The following is a 19,652-nucleotide window of genomic DNA, read 5'->3' on the forward strand; positions in this document are numbered from 1 at the left end:
TACTTCATCTGTAATTAAGCTATCTAAGGCTTTTAACCTGGCTTCATCTAATCTAGGTAGGCCAGCCTAATTTAAATATGTCTGCCTTTTTCCCTTTCTTTCTCTGTTTCTTTCTGGTTCTTTAATTTTGTTCCATATATAAACTACGGTAAACATTTTTGACTGTATTAGCAATATCAGTGGTTGAATGTACCATTTCTCCTGTTTCATCTTTAATTTTTTCAATAAACCGCTTTGATTTCTTTTCCCATAACATTCTCATTAGATATTTTCCAGGTCTATTCTTCCACTGATATCTTTCCTTTGAAACCCTATTAAAAATCCTCCTCATTTCTTGTTCCATAAGATCTTTTAACTCTTCTCTTTTTAAACTTATCTCCTGTTGTATATCTTTATCTATTTTCTTTTTATGCGGTTGTTCCAGCTTATATAATTTTTCCTTTAATTACTTTATTTTCTTCCCCTGTTCTTTCTTTTTTTCCACCCCTATCGAAATCAGGATTCCCTTAATGTAAGCCTTATGTGCTTCCCATGCTGTAGCAACAGATACCCCCTCAGTCTCAATAAACCTAAAATATTATTAAATTTCCTTTTTTAATCTTTTTTCCATTTCAGGGTCTTGTAAAAGCATCTGATTTGATCACCACATTGTTATTTTGTTTTGCTCCCTTCCAAACCATAGTCTCATTATGACAGGTGCATGGTCAGATCTAGATATTACTTTTATGTTAGCGTTCACCAAAGACTCCAAAAGTTTATGTTCTGTCATTAATAATCCAATTGTGAATACATCCTATGCGCCAAGGTATATTCTCTTTCTCTTAGGTGTTTAACTCTCCATGCATCCATCAGTTGCCATTGATGTAACATCTTTTTAACATACTTTAGACTCCTACCTCCCTCTCTCCGTGCACTCGATGACACATCCATCCCCGTCCATGCAGAAATTAAAATCTCCTGCCACAATCAGACTACCCCTTTTAAAGTCTTTGAGTTTTCTTAGTATCCCTTCCAGGTATGCGACTGTATTTTTATTAGGACAATAAATGTTTGCTAAAGTACATTCCATACCCTGCATATTTCCTCTCAGAAATAAGAACCGACCCTCTGGGTCCACCAGACATTCTTCCATGGTAAATCGTATATTTTTTTTCAAACCCAATTGCTACTCCTTTTGCCTGTCTTATTGGTGAATCCACATAATACCAAGTTGGAAAATATTTAGAGTATAGCTTAACATTTGTATCTTGGGATATATGTGTCTCTTGAAGAAACGCCACTTCAATGGAGCGTGGATGTATTTCCCTTAAAATCATATGCCTTTTTGTCTGAGTATTCAGACCTTTCACATTATATGTCATGAAATTGATCATACTCATTCTTTCTGCTATGTCTGTTCTCCTCTATATTCCCTTTTAGAGGGGTGTTGATATACGCAATTTAGAACAAGAAGACCTCCCTCATATACTCTCCCCCCCCCCTTTCCACCCCCTCTCCTACTCCCCAATCCCCCACCCCCTACCCCCTGCTAATTCATATTTTTTTAAAACCCCATTGGCCTAATTCTTGCCCTAGAATCAATTGTGATTCATTTTCACTGCCGATTCCTCTTCCAGGGTAAGGCTCTAAACACACACTCCCAAACAGACCCCTATCTCTCATCTTTTTGTGTCTGAAATTCGGCAGCATATTTGGCCTCCTGCCAACACACTGTAATTCTCTATCTCTCTTCATCAAAATTTTTCTCTTCCCTATCCTCTTATTATATCAACCATTCTACCTTTCCGATGTTCACTGTTTCTCAAACACAAGAACTCCATTTAATCTGTCCTCAAGGAAGAAAACCTTCAACACAAGAAAATGGAGAGATGGGGGGGGAGAGAGAGAAGGAAAAAAAGGGGGGGGGGAGATGGGGGTGGGAAATCAATACCTCCTCCCTCCCAACCTCTCCCTCCCTAGGCCACCTCCACCCCTCATTCTTCTATTACTGTCTCTTTTTGGAAACTTGTTGCCATTTCTCCTTTTTCTACCACTAATCCCTTCAACCTCTGTAATGTCCATTGTCTGTAGATCTAATCTTTTACAAAAGTCCCTTAAATCTTCTGGGAAGCTCAGTCTCGCCAATTTTCTATCCTTCCCCCCGAACAAACATGCAGGAAACCCCCAATTGTAAAGGACGTTCTTTCCCTCATCTGGTCTAGCAATGGTTTCAGGAATCTTCTTGCAAGTGTCTGCAGTGCAATGTCTGCAAAAATTTCCAACTTTGTTTCTCCGTATTTTATTTCTGGGATCCCGCGCAACTTCCTCCATATAATTTCTTTATGTTCATAGTGATGGAAACACACTATCACTTCCCTTGGGGTATCTGATGTAACTCCTTGGGGCCTCCTTATCCTCTGCACTCTGTCTATTTTCAGTTGTTCCATCCCTGGTCTCCCTATTATTGGATTAAACAATTTCCTCATATTAACCCATTTCTCCATAAGATACCTCTGGCATACCCCGGATCCTCAGATTATTCTTTCTCTCTATTTTTCTGATCTTCCAACTTATGTGAGAGCATTCTCTGTTCTCTTCTCAATTCTTCCACTTGCGCTTCTAATTTATGAATTACTTAGGCATGTTTTTCTAATTTCCCTTCTGTTTCTTCCATTCGTGATAGAACTTGTCCCATATCACTATGTAATACCACCATTTCATTGTTTATGGAGTTCTCTAATTTTGCAAACATTTCTGCGATTTCTGATTTTGTAAGGCATTTATGACCTTGTTTCTTGCTCTTCCATGTTTATTTTTTCTGTTTCGTGTTCCAAATTTGTGGGTTATTTAGTCTTATTCCCATCTAATACCCCAAAAGACAGTCTGGTTTGATCTCCATTGCGATTTGCTTCACGTTGTCTCTCAGGGATTTGGTCCTCCAGACTTTTCTCATGTGAAGTCATACTTCATTATTGTGCTTGTATTTAAACTCGATCGGGGAGTTTTTGTTCCTCCCCCTTGACAGATCTTCTCTTCATATAATTTAAATGATAAAATTGCTTTTAGAACTTCAAGCAAAATATTATTTCCAGTTCTATAATTATTTTCAGAGCAGGTATCTCTCTTTTCAGTAGTGTTTTACCAGATATACTAATCCAGCTTTCTCTTCCTCCTGTATCCCTTTCCGATTTTCTTTGGTAGTTACAGTTCTCAGGTGTGCACTCTTTCTCCTCTTCTTCTAAGTTTCCTGGGTGCCTCCTCCTGTCTTCTTTTAATATTTCTTCAAATTATCACAGTCCCACCAACCTCTGAGACCCCTAGGAAGCTTGTTTTACATCCACATATCTTCCAACATCATCAACAGCAACACTGGGGATTTACAGCCTGCCATGGCAAATCACCCTCTCTGCCCATGCTCTACATCCTCCAACTTGGCCTTGGTTGCTGACTTCATGCCCTCTGGGGCCCCAGGGGACTCCACTGATGTGTGGGAGCCACCCATGTGGAGACCGCCACCCTTCCAATTCTCTTCAGACTCTGACGTTTGCCGTCCCCAGCGGAATGTCTCCGGTCTCCTAGGGCTCCGGGACTCCTCACTGCTACCACCCAATCGGTCACGTGAGTGTTCCCACCTTCCCCCACTCTTCTGCATCGGCCCTCTCCCCACCTTCAAGCCACTCCCCCTCAATACCTAATATTCACACAGTTCACAAGGTTGAGCTTTGTAGATGAATGCATAAAGTACTGACAAGGAACTTTACGAAGTAGAATAATTATCTAACTGTAGATCTGTACACACTACAGTAATTACAGTGCACCTCTCCCTGCAGATTAGGCTGCACATAGCCAGGAAGTGGATTACAGAAGCCTGTAACAGGATTGTCAGTCCATGATCAGGAAGGATATCATGAAAAGAACTAAGCCATGTCAGTACTTCTGCAGTACTAAGCCCCATATTCTTTCTTCCTGGTCTAGGACTGCCTGCTGCCCTAACACTGATATCTCTATCGCATGACATGTCCACAGTGTACCCATTCACTCAGTGGTACATACCAGTGCTCCATGTACTGCTTTTATCACCTCCATACAACAGAATATCTCAGTCACAGGACAGTACATAACACTGTCTACATTAGCAAGCCACTACACAGATGTCATGAGGAGGGCACAACTTGGTGACACGTAACACCCCCCTAGCACACTCTCCACATGAAAACACTGGGAGCGATTTTCTAAATTTGGTGCAGCTCTGTTACCAATTGTTACGCATTGTTACTCTGTTACGCATTGTTACCAATTAAGTTCTAGGTTTTATTGTGAAAGCTTGATTGAACAAGCTGAAATTTAAAACTGATTGGTTATTATGAACAGCTGCACCAGACCCTGTATGCAACGCTTGTAGTAAATCTCCCCAGCTTTAAGAGAGTTGCCCCCTCCCCAATCCCAGCCCTAATATTATCATTGAAATTTGTGGTGAAAACATGTTAAAAGGTTGTGCTCTTTGGAGTGACAAGATCACCAACAATAAATAACTGTAAAGATATTAGTGTGGAGCCTTTAATATTTGGTAAAATGATTTCTTTACTTGTTATATCTAGCTGTTTGATATAGACCAAGATGGAAGCATAACGGAGGACGAGTTCAGCTCTTTACTGCAATGCTCTTTGGGAATTCCAGACCTTGACGTATCTAAACTTTTTCATGATATGGATGCTGACAAATCAGGAAAGATCACCTATGGTAAGAAAGTAACAAAACTGCAAAGCGACAAAGAAAATGAGAAGCGCACCAACCTAGCACATTACCTCAGTAACCAAAATTTATTAATTATAAAATGATACTCACAAACAGCGAATAAAATCAAGCATGTGAGTCCTCAGAGGTACTTTAAAGATCAGGAGCCAGTGTGAATCCCATCATGGGGGTAGATACTCAGTACAACTGATGCGTTTCGAAGGGCATCCCTTCTTCATCAGAGCCAAACTTTCATCAAGAAAGTAACAAAAAGCAGTCTCTCTAAAAAGCAGTTTTTCTGTCTGATCTTTCTAACAAAACAGAAGTGTAATGATGCTGAGGGTGTGATGGTATACCTATACTATGCTGTAAACTTATTAATTACTGTACATTATCATTGTACATGATTTATACAGTGCCAAAAGTTTGCACAGCACATTGAGAAAGAGTTACAATACAGTTCTAAACAAGCGTGTTAAGTCACTTCACAAGGAATCATACAAATTTTGATCCATCAATGGGCAAGCTGATTGTACTGAAGTCAATCTATCGATCAACTTCGGTATAATCAGCCTGCTGGGTTTTTTTCTTGACATTACTGATCATTGTATTATGCCAATGTGGAAGCCTTCCACACTCCCCTCCAGCAGAACACAATAGAAAATTTTACATTGAGAAGATGTATTTAAGGGGGTGTACTCTATGAACTCCTGGCACAAAAAAATGTATTGCAGTTTTATTCCTATATAGCCACAAAGGACATAAATCCCCTTTGTAGAAAATGCGTTTACAAAACCAGATATTACCTGGCACAGTGACATCATCACTGTGCAGTACATAGCCTGTGCAGAGTTCTGAGCTATGGTTGGGGCAGGTTTTCAGCCTACACGATGCCTTTAGAAAACCACAAGAGGGGGTGGATAAAAGACCAACCACCCTGGACAACGAAAGAGAGAAGCAGTAACTGGTCTTACGCAAGAAATACAAAAGGGACATCAAAATTCAAGAAAGAGTTGCTCTTGTATTTATACAATATCTGTTTAGCCTGGATTTCAGCATCATTGTTCACTGTAAACAACAAGAGGCCATTTTTTGTACTTGGAGGTTTAAGCTCTCCACATGGAAAGGCTTCTTTATAGTAAAACCTGTAAAATGTTTAATTGACTTCCATAGGAACTAGTTCTAGCCAACTTTGTAAATTATTTCAAAAACAGGCAGACTGTATTCCTAAATGTGCAAAATGTTTCTGCAGTTTAATACTTATAAGAAATTATGCTGTAGATTGTTTATTCAGGGATAATCTGATTAAGTGAATGAGGTAATTAGGTGAGAGTTCTTGCTTTATAGGAGTGTTCTGCCTTCCTCTGGATTAACAGTGGGCTTAGGGTTCTGAGGTTGAATTTCGTTAATTCATTTACAGTATTTTGTCTTTTAATTGAAATCATTAGATAGATGTCTTTTTTTTTTTTTTCAACACGACTAACTAAACAACTATGCATCTCACTTCTAAGATACAGACTCAGAACAAACCTGCAGTAGAAAAAGAGAAAAATGAAGTCAAGGCAAAATTAGAAACCCTTATATATACAGGTGAAACTCAAAAAATTAGAATATCGTGCAAAAGTTAATTTATTTCAGTAATGCAACTTAAAAGGTGAAACTAATATATGAGATAGACTCATTACATGCAAAGCAAGATAGTTCAAGCCATGATTTGTCATAATTGTGATGATTATGGCCTACAACTCATGAAAACCCCAAATCCACAATCTCAGAAAATTAGAATATTACATGCAATCAATAAAACAAGGATTGTACATAGAACAATATCGGACCTCTGAAAAGTATAAGCATGCATATGTACTCAGTACTTGGTTTGGGCCCCTTTTGCAGCAATTACTGCCTCAATGCGGCAACGCATGGAAGCTATCAGCCTGTGGCACTGCTGAGGTGTTATGGAAGACCAGGATGCTTCAATAGCGGCCTTCAGCTCTTCTGCATTGTTCTGTCTCATGTCTCTCATCTTTCTCTTGGTAATGCCCCATAGATTCTCTATGGGGCTTAGGTCAGGCGAGTTTGTTGGTCAATCAATCACAGTAATCCCATGGTCATTAAACCAGGTTTTGGTGATTGATTGACCAACAAACTGGCAGTGTGAGCAGGTGCCAAGTCCTGCTGGAAAATGAAGTCAGCATCCCCATAAAGCTCATCTGAGGAAGGAAGCATGAAGTGCTCCAAAATCTCCTGGTAGACGGCTGCATTGACCCTGGACTTAATGAAGCACAGTGGACCAACACCAGTAGATGACATGGCTCCCCAAATCAACACAGACTGTGGAAACTTCACACTGGACTTCCAGGATCTTGCAGTGTGTAACTCTTCATTCTTCCTCCATAGTCTGGGTCCTTGGTTTCCAAATGAGATGCAAAAGTTGCTCTCATCAGAAAAGAGAACTTTGGACCACTGAGCAGCAGACCAGGTCTGTTTTTCTTTAGCCCAGGTAAGACGCTTCTGACGTTGTTTGTTGTTCAGCAGTGGCTTGACAAAAGGAATACAACATTTGAAGCCCATGTCCAGGATCCATCTGTGTGTGGTGGCTCTTGATGCACTGACTCCAGCCTCAGTCCACTCCTTGTGAAAGTCCCCAACACTTTTGAGCAGCCTTTTCCTGACTATCCTCTCCAGGCTGCGGTCATCCCTGCTGCTTGTGCACCTTTTCCTTCCACACTTTTCCCTTCCACATAACTTTCTATTAATGTGCTTTGATATAGCACTTTGGGAACATACAACTTCTTTTGAAATTACCTTTTGATGCTTTCCCTCCTTATGGAGGGTGTCAATGATGGTTTTCTGCACAACTGTAAGGTCAGCAGTCTTTCCCATGATTGTGATTCCTACTGAACCAGACTGAGAGATCATTTAAAGGCTCAGGAACCCTTTGCAGGTGTTATGGTTTAATTAGCTGATTAGAGTGGGACACTTTGAGCCTAGAATATTGCACTTTTTCACAATATTCTAATTTTCTGAGATTGTGGATTTGGGGTTTTCATGAGCTGTAAGCCAAAATCATCACAATTATGACAAATCACGGCTTGAACTATCTTGCTTTGCATGTAATGAGTCTATCTCATATATTAGTTTCACCTTTTAAGTTGCATTACTGAAATAAATTAACTTTTGCACGATATTCTAATTTTTCGAGTTTCACCTATAGTTTCTCTGGTTGAAAAAGACACAAGGCCATCCAGTTCAACCCACATATAATGTGTGTGTTTATATATATATATATATATATACATATATATATATATATACACAAACACTACAGTATAGTAGTAGTAACTAGAAAACCTTTAAGCAGAGAAAGCTGAGTAATGGTATGTGACACACATTCTTTTTTTTCATTGCAGGCTTTAAAAAAAACTGTGCTTTTATTAACCTTTTTCCACCCAGTGCCAGTGTCCTGTTGACTGGGCTATTTTGCCCAAGGGGCTGGAAGGTCGACCCAGTGTTACAGTGGCCAAACGATCAGGAGGCAGTCCCAATCAGAAACTAGGAGCCATCTTTGACAGCTCAGTCAGCATACAATATGTGTGTTCTCGACATAGAAACCTCTGCCTAAAATATAAGTTGAATTTTTGGCATCCGCTGCAACAGAAATTTCTGTTTTGGCAGGATATTTCCTAAGGGCTAACTACTCCTAAGGGGATGCAGACACGGCAGCTTTTCACCAACACTGAGATTTATTCAGGTGGATATATGTGACTGCTGACCCTTCCGTTCAGGATTCAGTCTGGAAAGGACTAGGTGAAACAAACAACAATTTCCTCACAACAGAAAAAGGTATAAATCTGCAACAAAATCTGTAAAAATCTTTCAGTGTATACTGTATACAATAGATCATTCCAGTTAGGATTGTGTGTTTTTAACCAAATTTGGAGTTAAACTTCAAATCAGAGTTTAGCCATATTTAGTAATAAGCAGTTAAACACCCAAAGCTTTCTTTTATATACAGTATAAAAAAAAGAAAAGGGAAAGTCCCAAAGGATATCCACAGCAATGCTATCAGATAGAGACTTTGACAGAAGGAAGCATAAGTTTATACCAGACGTGGAGAAACTGCAACCTGGCCTCCCCGCTGTTGACCTCAGTCTGAGGATAGATCACCCACCATTGGCCATGTACAATGATCTGACCAGAGGACTTTTTAAAGCTGATAAACAAATATTGTCTAAGTACAAGAGGCATGAGTATTCCTACTTAAATCTTGGTGTGAATTCTGTATTTCTTCCAGATCTGTATCGTAAACTGTGTGAAACTTTGTCTTTATAAGGACCAGTCACTGCTGCTCTCTTCTTACAAGGGGTGACTAGTCTTGTATTTGCACCTTCCATCCTTACCCTGTAGTTTTCTGCAGGCATCATGTAGTAGTAGAACCTGCGGGATCCCTCATACAGCTCTGCTCTCTTCTCAGGGATGATGTTGCTGCTACTTTTAGAAGTGCAATATCTGGATGTGGATTTATATCATTTGTGGCTATGGAGAAATATAATTAAATGAAAGTTTCTTTGCCCAGAGTTCAGGTTTAACGAAGGGGATATTGCTGGAAAAGTTTTTAATTGTTAGGGCACTATGTGTTCTTAGCACTAAATTAATCTCTACACTATGCCAGTCTATCTATGTAGTCTTCCCACGCTCTAAGTACCTAATCTTTATATAAAGCTGCTAACACCTTACTATATAACAAATGGAACAATGCTAAGTGAAAAATAATTGGTGCTTCGCTAATAATAAATATATATAAAATAGTCAAGGAAATTAATATAGTCAAGAAAAATATTCCTCAACATAAACATACAAAATTAAATCACAAAAAATAAATGTAGAATAGAATACACATGAAAATATCCAAAATAATGGATAACAGTGAAAATACACCCAAAAGTATATATAAAAGGTGTAACCTAGGTACACCATTAATAGTAAATAGGTGACTATGGGTGAAAATCCTTAATAACCATGCATGGTGCCAACATAGATAGTGATAAGATCTAGAGATGAGCGAATCGAACTCAGCGAAGTGGAATTCGTTTCGAATATTAGGAAAATTTCGATTAGCGACGAATCCGAAAATTAGCAGACTTAGGATGCGCGAATCGAAATTTTTCCTAAAATGGCGGCGACATGTGCGGCGACGGAGCGGGGATGTCTGGGAAGGCGCGCAGACAAGGCGCGCTGACCCATAATGCATTCATTCATGACATGTGATCGCATTAGCCAATCAGCAGCCAGCCAGCCAGCACTGTGTAATGGTCGAGCTATAAATGGCGGCCATTTTAGAATTCTCCATTTGCCTCCAGTCATTCAAAAGAGGCAGACCTGGCTGTATTGAGGGAGAGAGTTAGGGACACAGAAACGTTACTTAGGGCCAGAGAAACGTTACTTAGGGCCAGAGAAACGTTACTTAGGGACACAGAAACGTTACTTAGGGCCACAGAAACGTTACTTAGGGCCACAGAATCGTTACTTAGGGACACAGAAACGTTACTTAGGGACACAGAAACGTTACTTAGGGACACAGAAACGTTACTTAGGGCCACAGAAACGTTACTTAGGGCCACAGAATCGTTACTTAGGGACACAGAAACGTTACTTAGGGCCACAGAAACGTTACTTAGGGCCACAGAATCGTTACTTAGGGCCACAGAAACGTTACTTAGGGCCACAGAAACGTTACTTAGGGACACAGAATTGTTACTCAGGGACAGACACAGAATTGTTACTGAGGGACACAGAATTGTTACTGAGGGACACAGAATTGTTACTGAGGGACACAGAATTGTTACTCAGGGACAGACACTGAATTGTTACTCAGGGACAGACACTGAATTGTTACTCAGGGACAGACACAGAATTGTTACTCAGGGACAGACACAGAATTGTTACTCAGGGACACATAATTGTTACTGAGGGACACAGAATTGTTACTGAGGGACACAGAATTGTTACTGAGGGACAGACACAGAATTGTTACTCAGGGACAGACACAGAATTGTTACTCAGGGAAAGACACAGAATTGTTACTGAGGGACACAGAATTGTTACTGAGGGACACAGAATTGTTACTCAGGGACAGACACAGAATTGTTACTCAGGGACAGACACAGAATTGTTACTGAGGGACACAGAATTGTTACTGAGGGACACAGAATTGTTACTCAGGGACAGACACAGAATTGTTACTGAGGGACACAGAATTGTTACTGAGGGACACAGAATTGTTACTCAGGGACAAAGAATTGTTACTCAGGGACAGACACAGAATTGTTACTGAGGGACACAGAATTGTTACTGAGGGACACAGAATTGTTACTCAGGGACAGACACAGAATTGTTTCTGAGGGACACAGAATTGTTACTCAGGGACACAGAATTGTTACTGAGGGACACAGAATTGTTACTCAGGGACACAGAATTGTTACTGAGGGACACAGAATTGTTACTCAGGGACAGACACAGATTTGTTACTGAGGGACACAGAATTGTTACTGAGGGACACAGAATTGTTACTGAGGGACACAGAATTGTTACTCAGGGACACAGAATTGTTACTCAGGGACAGACACAGAATTGTTACTCAGGGACAGACACAGAATTGTTACTGAGGGACACAGAATTGTTACTGAGGGACACCGAATTGTTACTGAGGAACAGATACAGAATTGTTACTCATGGACAGACACAGAATTGTTACTGAGGGACACAGAATTGTTACTCAGGGACAGACACAGAATTGTTACTCAGGGACAGACACAGAATTGTTACTCAGGGACAGACACAGAATTGTTACTCAGGGACACATAATTGTTACTGAGGGACACAGAATTGTTACTGAGGGACACAGAATTGTTACTGAGGGACAGACACAGAATTGTTACTCAGGGACAGACACAGAATTGTTACTCAGGGAAAGACACAGAATTGTTACTGAGGGACACAGAATTGTTACTGAGGGACACAGAATTGTTACTCAGGGACAGACACAGAATTGTTACTCAGGGACAGACACAGAATTGTTACTGAGGGACACAGAATTGTTACTGAGGGACACAGAATTGTTACTCAGGGACAGACACAGAATTGTTACTGAGGGACACAGAATTGTTACTGAGGGACACAGAATTGTTACTCAGGGACAAAGAATTGTTACTCAGGGACAGACACAGAATTGTTACTGAGGGACACAGAATTGTTACTGAGGGACACAGAATTGTTACTCAGGGACAGACACAGAATTGTTTCTGAGGGACACAGAATTGTTACTCAGGGACACAGAATTGTTACTGAGGGACACAGAATTGTTACTCAGGGACACAGAATTGTTACTGAGGGACACAGAATTGTTACTCAGGGACAGACACAGATTTGTTACTGAGGGACACAGAATTGTTACTGAGGGACACAGAATTGTTACTGAGGGACACAGAATTGTTACTCAGGGACACAGAATTGTTACTCAGGGACAGACACAGAATTGTTACTCAGGGACAGACACAGAATTGTTACTGAGGGACACAGAATTGTTACTGAGGGACACCGAATTGTTACTGAGGAACAGATACAGAATTGTTACTCATGGACAGACACAGAATTGTTACTGAGGGACACAGAATTGTTACTCAGGGACAGACACAGAATTGTTACTCAGGGACAGACACAGAATTGTTACTCAGGGACAGACACAGAATTGTTACTCAGGGACAGACACAGAATTGTTACTCAGGGACAGACACAGAATTGCTACTGAGGGACACAGAATTGTTACTGAGGGACACAGAATTGTTACTGAGGGACACAGAATTAATACTCAGGGACAGACACAGAATTGTTACTGAGGGACACAGAATTGTTACTGAGGGACACAGAATTGTTACTCAGGGACAGACACAGAATTGTTACTCAGGGACAGACACAGAATTGTTACTCAGGGACAGACACAGAATTGTTACTGAGGGACACAGAATTGTTACTGAGGGACACATAATTGTTACTGAGGGACACAGAATTGTTACTAAGGGACACAGAATTGTTACTCAGGGACAGACACAGAATTGTTACTCAGGGACAGACACAGAATTGTTACTGAGGGACACAAAATTGTTACTGAGGGACACATAATTGTTACTGAGGGACACAGAATTGTTACTCAGGGACACAGAATTGGTACTCAGGGACACAGAATTGTTACTCAGGGACAGACACAAAATTGTTACTGAGGGACACAGAATTGTTACTGAGGGACACAGAATTGTTACACAGGGACACAGAATTGTTACTCAGGGACAAAGAATTGTTACTCAGGAACAGACACAGAATTGTTACTGAGGGACACAGAATTGTTACTGAGGGACACAGAATTGTTACTGAGGGACACAGAATTGTTACTCAGGGACAGACACAGAATTGTTTCTGAGGGACACAGAATTGTTAATCAGGGACACAGAATTGTTACTGAGGGACACAGAATTGTTACTCAGGGACACAGAATTGTTACTCAGGGACAGACACAGAATTGTTACTGAGGGACACAGAATTGTTACTGAGGGACACAGAATTGTTACTCAGGGACACAGAATTGTTACTCAGGGACAGACACAGAATTGTTACTGAGGGACACAGAATTGTTACTGAGGGACACAGAATTGTTACTGAGGGACACAGAATTGTTACTCAGGGACAGACACAGAATTGTTTCTGAGGGACACAGAATTGTTTCTGAGGGACACAGAATTGTTACTCAGGGACACAGAATTGTTACTCAGGGACAGACACAGAATTGTTACTGAGGGACACAGAATTGTTACTCAGGGACACAGAATTGTTACTGAGGGACACAGAATTGTTACTCAGGGACACAGAATTGTTACTGAGGGACACAGAATTGTTACTCAGGGACAGACACAGAATTGTTACTGAGGGACACAGAATTGTTACTCAGGGACACAGAATTGTTACTGAGGGACACAGAATTGTTACTCGGGGACACAGAATTGTTACTCAGGGACCGACACAGAATTGTTACTCAGGGACAGACACAGAATTGTTACTGAGGGACACAGAATTGTTACTGAGGGACACAGAATTGTTACTGAGGGACACAGAATTGTTACTCAGGGACAGACACAGAATTGTTACTGAGGGACACAGAATTGTTACTGAGGGACACAGAATTGTTACTGAGGGACAGACACAGAATTGTTACTCAGGGACAGACACAGAATTGTTACTCAGGGACAGACACAGAATTGTTACTGAGGGACACAGAATTGTTACTCAGGGACACAGAATTGTTACTCAGGGACACAGAATTGTTGCTCAGGGACAGACACAGAATTGTTACTCAGGGACAGACACAGAATTGTTACTGAGGGACACAGAATTGTTACTGAGGGACACAGAATTGTTACTGAGGGACACAGAATTGTTACTGAGGGACACAGAATTGTTACTCAGGGACAGACACAGAATTGTTACTGAGGGACACAGAATTGTTACTGAGGGACACAGAATTGTTACTGAGGGACACAGAATTGTTACTCAGGGACAAAGAATTGTTACTCAGGGACAGACACAGAATTGTTACTCAGGGACACAGAATTGTCACTGAGGGACACAGAATTGTTACTCAGGGACAGACACAGAATTGTTTCTGAGGGACACAGAATTGTTAATCAGGGACACAGAATTGTTACTGAGGGACACAGAATTGTTACTCAGGGACAGACACAGAATTATTACTGAGGGACACAGAATTGTTACAGAGGGACACAGAATTGTTACTGAGGGACACAGAATTGTTACTCAGGGACACAGAATTGTTACAGAGGGACACAGAATTGTTACTCAGGGACAGACACAGAATTGTTACTGAGGGACACAGAATTGTTACTGAGGGACACAGAATTGTTACTGAGGGACACAGAATTGTTACTCAGGGACACAGAATTGTTACTCAGGGACAGACACAGAATTGTTACTGAGGGACACAGAATTGTTACTCAGGGACACAGAATTGTTACTGAGGGACACAGAATTGTTACTCGGGGACACAGAATTGTTACTCATTGACAGACACAGAATTGTTACTGAGGGACACAGAATTGTTACTGAGGGACACAGAATTGTTACTGAGGGACACAGAATTGTTACTCAGGGACACCGAATTGTTACTCAGGGACAGACACAGAATTGTTACTGAGGGACACAGAATTGTTACTGAGGGACACAGAATTGTTACTCAGGGACAGACACAGAATTGTTTCTGAGGGACACAGAATTGTTACTCAGGGACACAGAATTGTTACTGAGGGACACAGAATTGTTACTCAGGGACACAGAATTGTTACTGAGGGACAGACACAGAATTGTTACTGAGGGACACAGAATTGTTACTGAGGGACACAGAATTGTTACTGAGGGACAGACACAGAATTGTTACTCAGGGACAGACACAGAATTGTTACTGAGGGACACAGAATTGTTACTGAGGGACACAGAATTGTTACTGAGGGACACAGAATTGTTACTGAGGGACACAGAATTGTTACTCAGGGACAGACACAAAATTGTTACTGAGGGACACAGAATTGTTACTCAGGGACACAGAAATGTTACTCAGGGACAGACACAGAATTGTTACTGAGGGACACAGAATTGTTACTGAGGGACACAAAATTGTTACTCAGGGACACAGAATTGTTACTCAGGGACAAAGAATTGTTACTCAGGGACAGACACAGAATTGTTACTCAGGGACACAGAATTGTTACTGAGGGACACAGAATTGTTACTCAGGGACAGACACAGAATTGTTTCTGAGGGACACAGAATTGTTAATCAGGGACACAGAATTGTTACTGAGGGACACAGAATTGTTACTCAGAGACACAGAATTGTTACTGAGGGACAGACACAGAATTGTTACTGAGGGACACAGAATTGTTACTGAGGGACATAGAATTGTTACTGAGGGACACAGAATTGTTACTCAGGGACACAGAATTGTTACTGAGGGACACAGAATTGTTACTCAGGGACACAGAATTGTTACTCAGGGACAGACACAGAATTGTTACTGAGGGACACAGAATTGTTACTCAGGGACACAGAATTGTTACTGAGGGACACAGAATTGTTACTCGGGGACACAGAATTGTTACTCAGGGACAGACACAGAATTGTTACTGAGGGACACAGAATTGTTACTGAGGGACACAGAATTGTTACTGAGGGACACAGAATTGTTACTCAGGGACAGACACAGAATTGTTACTGAGGGACACAGAATTGTTACTGAGGGACACAGAATTGTTACTCAGGGACAGACACAGAATTGTTTCTGAGGGACACAGAATTGTTTCTGAGGGACACAGAATTGTTACTCAGGGACACAGAATTCTTACTGAGGGACACAGAATTGTTACTGAGGGACACAGAATTGTTACTGAGGGACACAGAATTGTTACTGAGGGACACAGAATTGTTACTGAGGGACACAGAATTGTTACTCAGGGACAGACACAGAATTGTTTCTGAGGGACACAGAATTGTTACTCAGGGACACAGAATTGTTTCTGAGGGACACAGAATTGTTACTCAGGGACACAGAATTGTTACTGAGGGACACAGAATTGTTACTCAGGGACACAGAATTGTTACTCAGGGACAGACACAGAATTGTTACTCAGGGACACAGAATTGTTACTCAGGGACACAGAATTGTTACTCAGGGACACAGAATTGTTACTCAGGGACACAGAATTGTTACTCAGGGACAGACACAGAATTGTTACTGAGGGACACAGAATTGTTACTCAGGGACACAGAATTGTTACTGAGGGACACAGAATTGTTACTCGGGGACACAGAATTGTTACTCAGGGACCGACACAGAATTGTTACTCAGGGACAGACACAGAATTGTTACTGAGGGACACAGAATTGTTACTGAGGGACACAGAATTGTTACTGAGGGACACAGAATTGTTACTCAGGGACAGACACAGAATTGTTACTGAGGGACACAGAATTGTTACTGAGGGACACAGAATTGTTACTGAGGGACAGACACAGAATTGTTACTCAGGGACAGACACAGAATTGTTACTCAGGGACAGACACAGAATTGTTACTGAGGGACACAGAATTGTTACTGAGGGACACAGAATTGCTACTCAGGGACACAGAATTGTTACTCAGGGACACAGAATTGTTACTCAGGGACAGACACAGAATTGTTACTCAGGGATAGACACAGAATTGTTACTGAGGGACACAGAATTGTTACTGAGGGACACAGAATTGTTACTGAGGGACACAGAATTGTTACTGAGGGACACAGAATTGTTACTCAGGGACACAGAATTGTTACTCAGGGACACAGAATTGTTACTCAGGGACAAAGAATTGTTACTCAGGGACAGACACAGAATTGTTACTCAGGGACACAGAATTGTTACTGAGGGACACAGAATTGTTACTCAGGGACAGACACAGAATTGTTTCTGAGGGACACAGAATTGTTAATCAGGGACACAGAATTGTTACTGAGGGACACAGAATTGTTACTCAGAGACACAGAATTGTTACTCAGGGACAGACACAGAATTGTTACTGAGGGACACAGAATTGTTACTGAGGGACACAGAATTGTTACTCAGGGACAAAGAATTGTTACTGAGGGACACAGAATTGTTACTCAGGGACAGACACAGAATTGTTACTGAGGGACACAGAATTGTTACTGAGGGACACAGAATTGTTACTCAGGGACACAGAATTGTTACTCAGGGACAGACACAGAATTGTTACTGAGGGACACAGAATTGTTACTCAGGGACACAGAATTGTTACTGAGGGACACAGAATTGTTACTCGGGGACACAGAATTGTTACTCAGGGACAGACACAGAATTGTTACTGAGGGACACAGAATTGTTACTGAGGGACACAGAATTGTTACTCAGGGACACAGAATTGTTACTCAGGGACAGACACAGAATTGTTACTGAGGGACACAGAATTGTTACTGAGGGACACAGAATTGTTACTCAGGGACACAGAATTGTTACTCAGGGACAGACACAGAATTGTTACTGAGGGACACAGAATTGTTACTGAGGGACACAGAATTGTTACTCAGGGACAGACACAGAATTGTTTCTGAGGGACACAGAATTGTTACTCAGGGACACAGAATTCTTACTGAGGGACACAGAATTGTTACTCAGGGACACAGAATTGTTACTCAGGGACAGACACAGAATTGTTACTGAGGGACACAGAATTGTTACTCAGGGACAGACACAGAATTGTTACTGAGGGACACAGAATTGTTACTCAGGGACAGACACAGAATTGTTACTGAGGGACACAGAATTGTTACTGAGGGACACAGAATTGTTACTCAGGGACAGACACAGAATTGTTTCTGAGGGACACAGAATTTTTACTCAGGGACACAGAATTGTTACTGAGGGACACAGAATTGTTACTCAGGGACACAGAATTGTTACTCAGGGACAGACACAGAATTGTTACTGAGGGACACAGAATTGTTACTCAGGGACACAGAATTGTTACTCAGGGACAGACACAGAATTGTTACTGAGGGACACAGAATTGTTACTCAGGGACACAGAATTGTTACTGAGGGACACAGAATTGTTACTCGGGGACACAGAATTGTTACTCAGAGACCGACACAGAATTGTTACTCAGGGACAGACACAGAATTGTTACTGAGGGACACAGAATTGTTACTGAGGGACACAGAATTGTTACTGAGGGACACAGAATTGTTACTGAGGGACAGACACAGAATTGTTACTCAGGGACAGACACAGAATTGTTACTCATGGACAGACACAGAATTGTTACTGAGGGACACAGAATTGTTACTGAGGGACACAGAATTGCTACTCAGGGACACAGAATTGTTACTCAGGGACACAGAATTGTTACTCAGGGACAGACACAGAATTGTTACTCAGGGACAGACACAGAATTGTTACTGAGGGACACAGAATTGTTACTGAGGGACACAGAATTGTTACTGAGGGACACAGAATTGTTACTGAGGGACACAGAATTGTTACTCAGGGACACAGAATTGTTACTCAGGGACAGACACAGAATTGTTACTGAGGGACACAGAATTGTTACTGAGGGACACAGAATTGTTACTGAGGGACACAGAATTGTTACTCAGGGACACAGAATTGTTACTCAGGGACAAAGAATTGTTACTCAGGGACAGACACAGAATTGTTACTCAGGGACACAGAATTGTTACTGAGGGACACAGAATTGTTACTCAGGGACAGACACAGAATTGTTTCTGAGGGACACAGAATTGTTAATCAGGGACACAGAATTGTTACTGAGGGACACAGAATTGTTACTCAGAGACACAGAATTGTTACTCAGGGACAGACACAGAATTGTTACTGAGGGACACAGAATTGTTACTGAGGGACACAGAATTGCTACTGAGGGACAAAGAATTGTTACTGAGGGACACAAAATTGTTACTCAGGGACAGACACAGAATTGTTACTGAGGGACACAGAATTGTTACTGAGGGACACAGAATTGTTACTGAGGGACACAGAATTGTTACTGAGGGACACAGAATTGTTACTCAGGGACACAGAATTGTTACTCAGGGACAGACACAGAATTGTTACTGAGGGACACAGAATTGTTACTCAGGGACACAGAATTGTTACTGAGGGACACAGAATTGTTACTCGGGGACACAGAATTGTTACTCGGGGACACAGAATTATTACTCGGGGACACAGAATTATTACTCAGGGACAGACACAGAATTGTTACTGAGGGACACAGAATTGTTACTGAGGGACACAGAATTGTTA

At 41.2% G+C, this 19,652-nt stretch overlaps 1 protein-coding gene across 2 annotated transcripts in view; it reads left to right on the forward strand.

Moving 5' to 3' along the window:
* LPCAT2 (lysophosphatidylcholine acyltransferase 2) overlaps positions 1–19,652 on the forward strand; it is a 428,744-nt gene that overhangs the window by 382,023 nt on the left and 27,069 nt on the right. For both annotated transcript variants that reach the window (XM_089692556.1, XM_089692557.1), the window contains exon 14: positions 4,578–4,719. In XM_089692556.1, coding sequence (XP_089548682.1) covers positions 4,578–4,719 — 142 coding nt within the window. The remainder of the gene's footprint in view (positions 1–4,577; positions 4,720–19,652) is intronic.

This window comes from Staurois parvus, unplaced genomic scaffold, assembly GCF_062004578.1.
Source record: "Staurois parvus isolate SC_StPar_1 unplaced genomic scaffold, SC_StPar_1.0 ptg000594l, whole genome shotgun sequence".
NCBI classification, from domain to species: Eukaryota; Metazoa; Chordata; class Amphibia; order Anura; family Ranidae; genus Staurois; species Staurois parvus.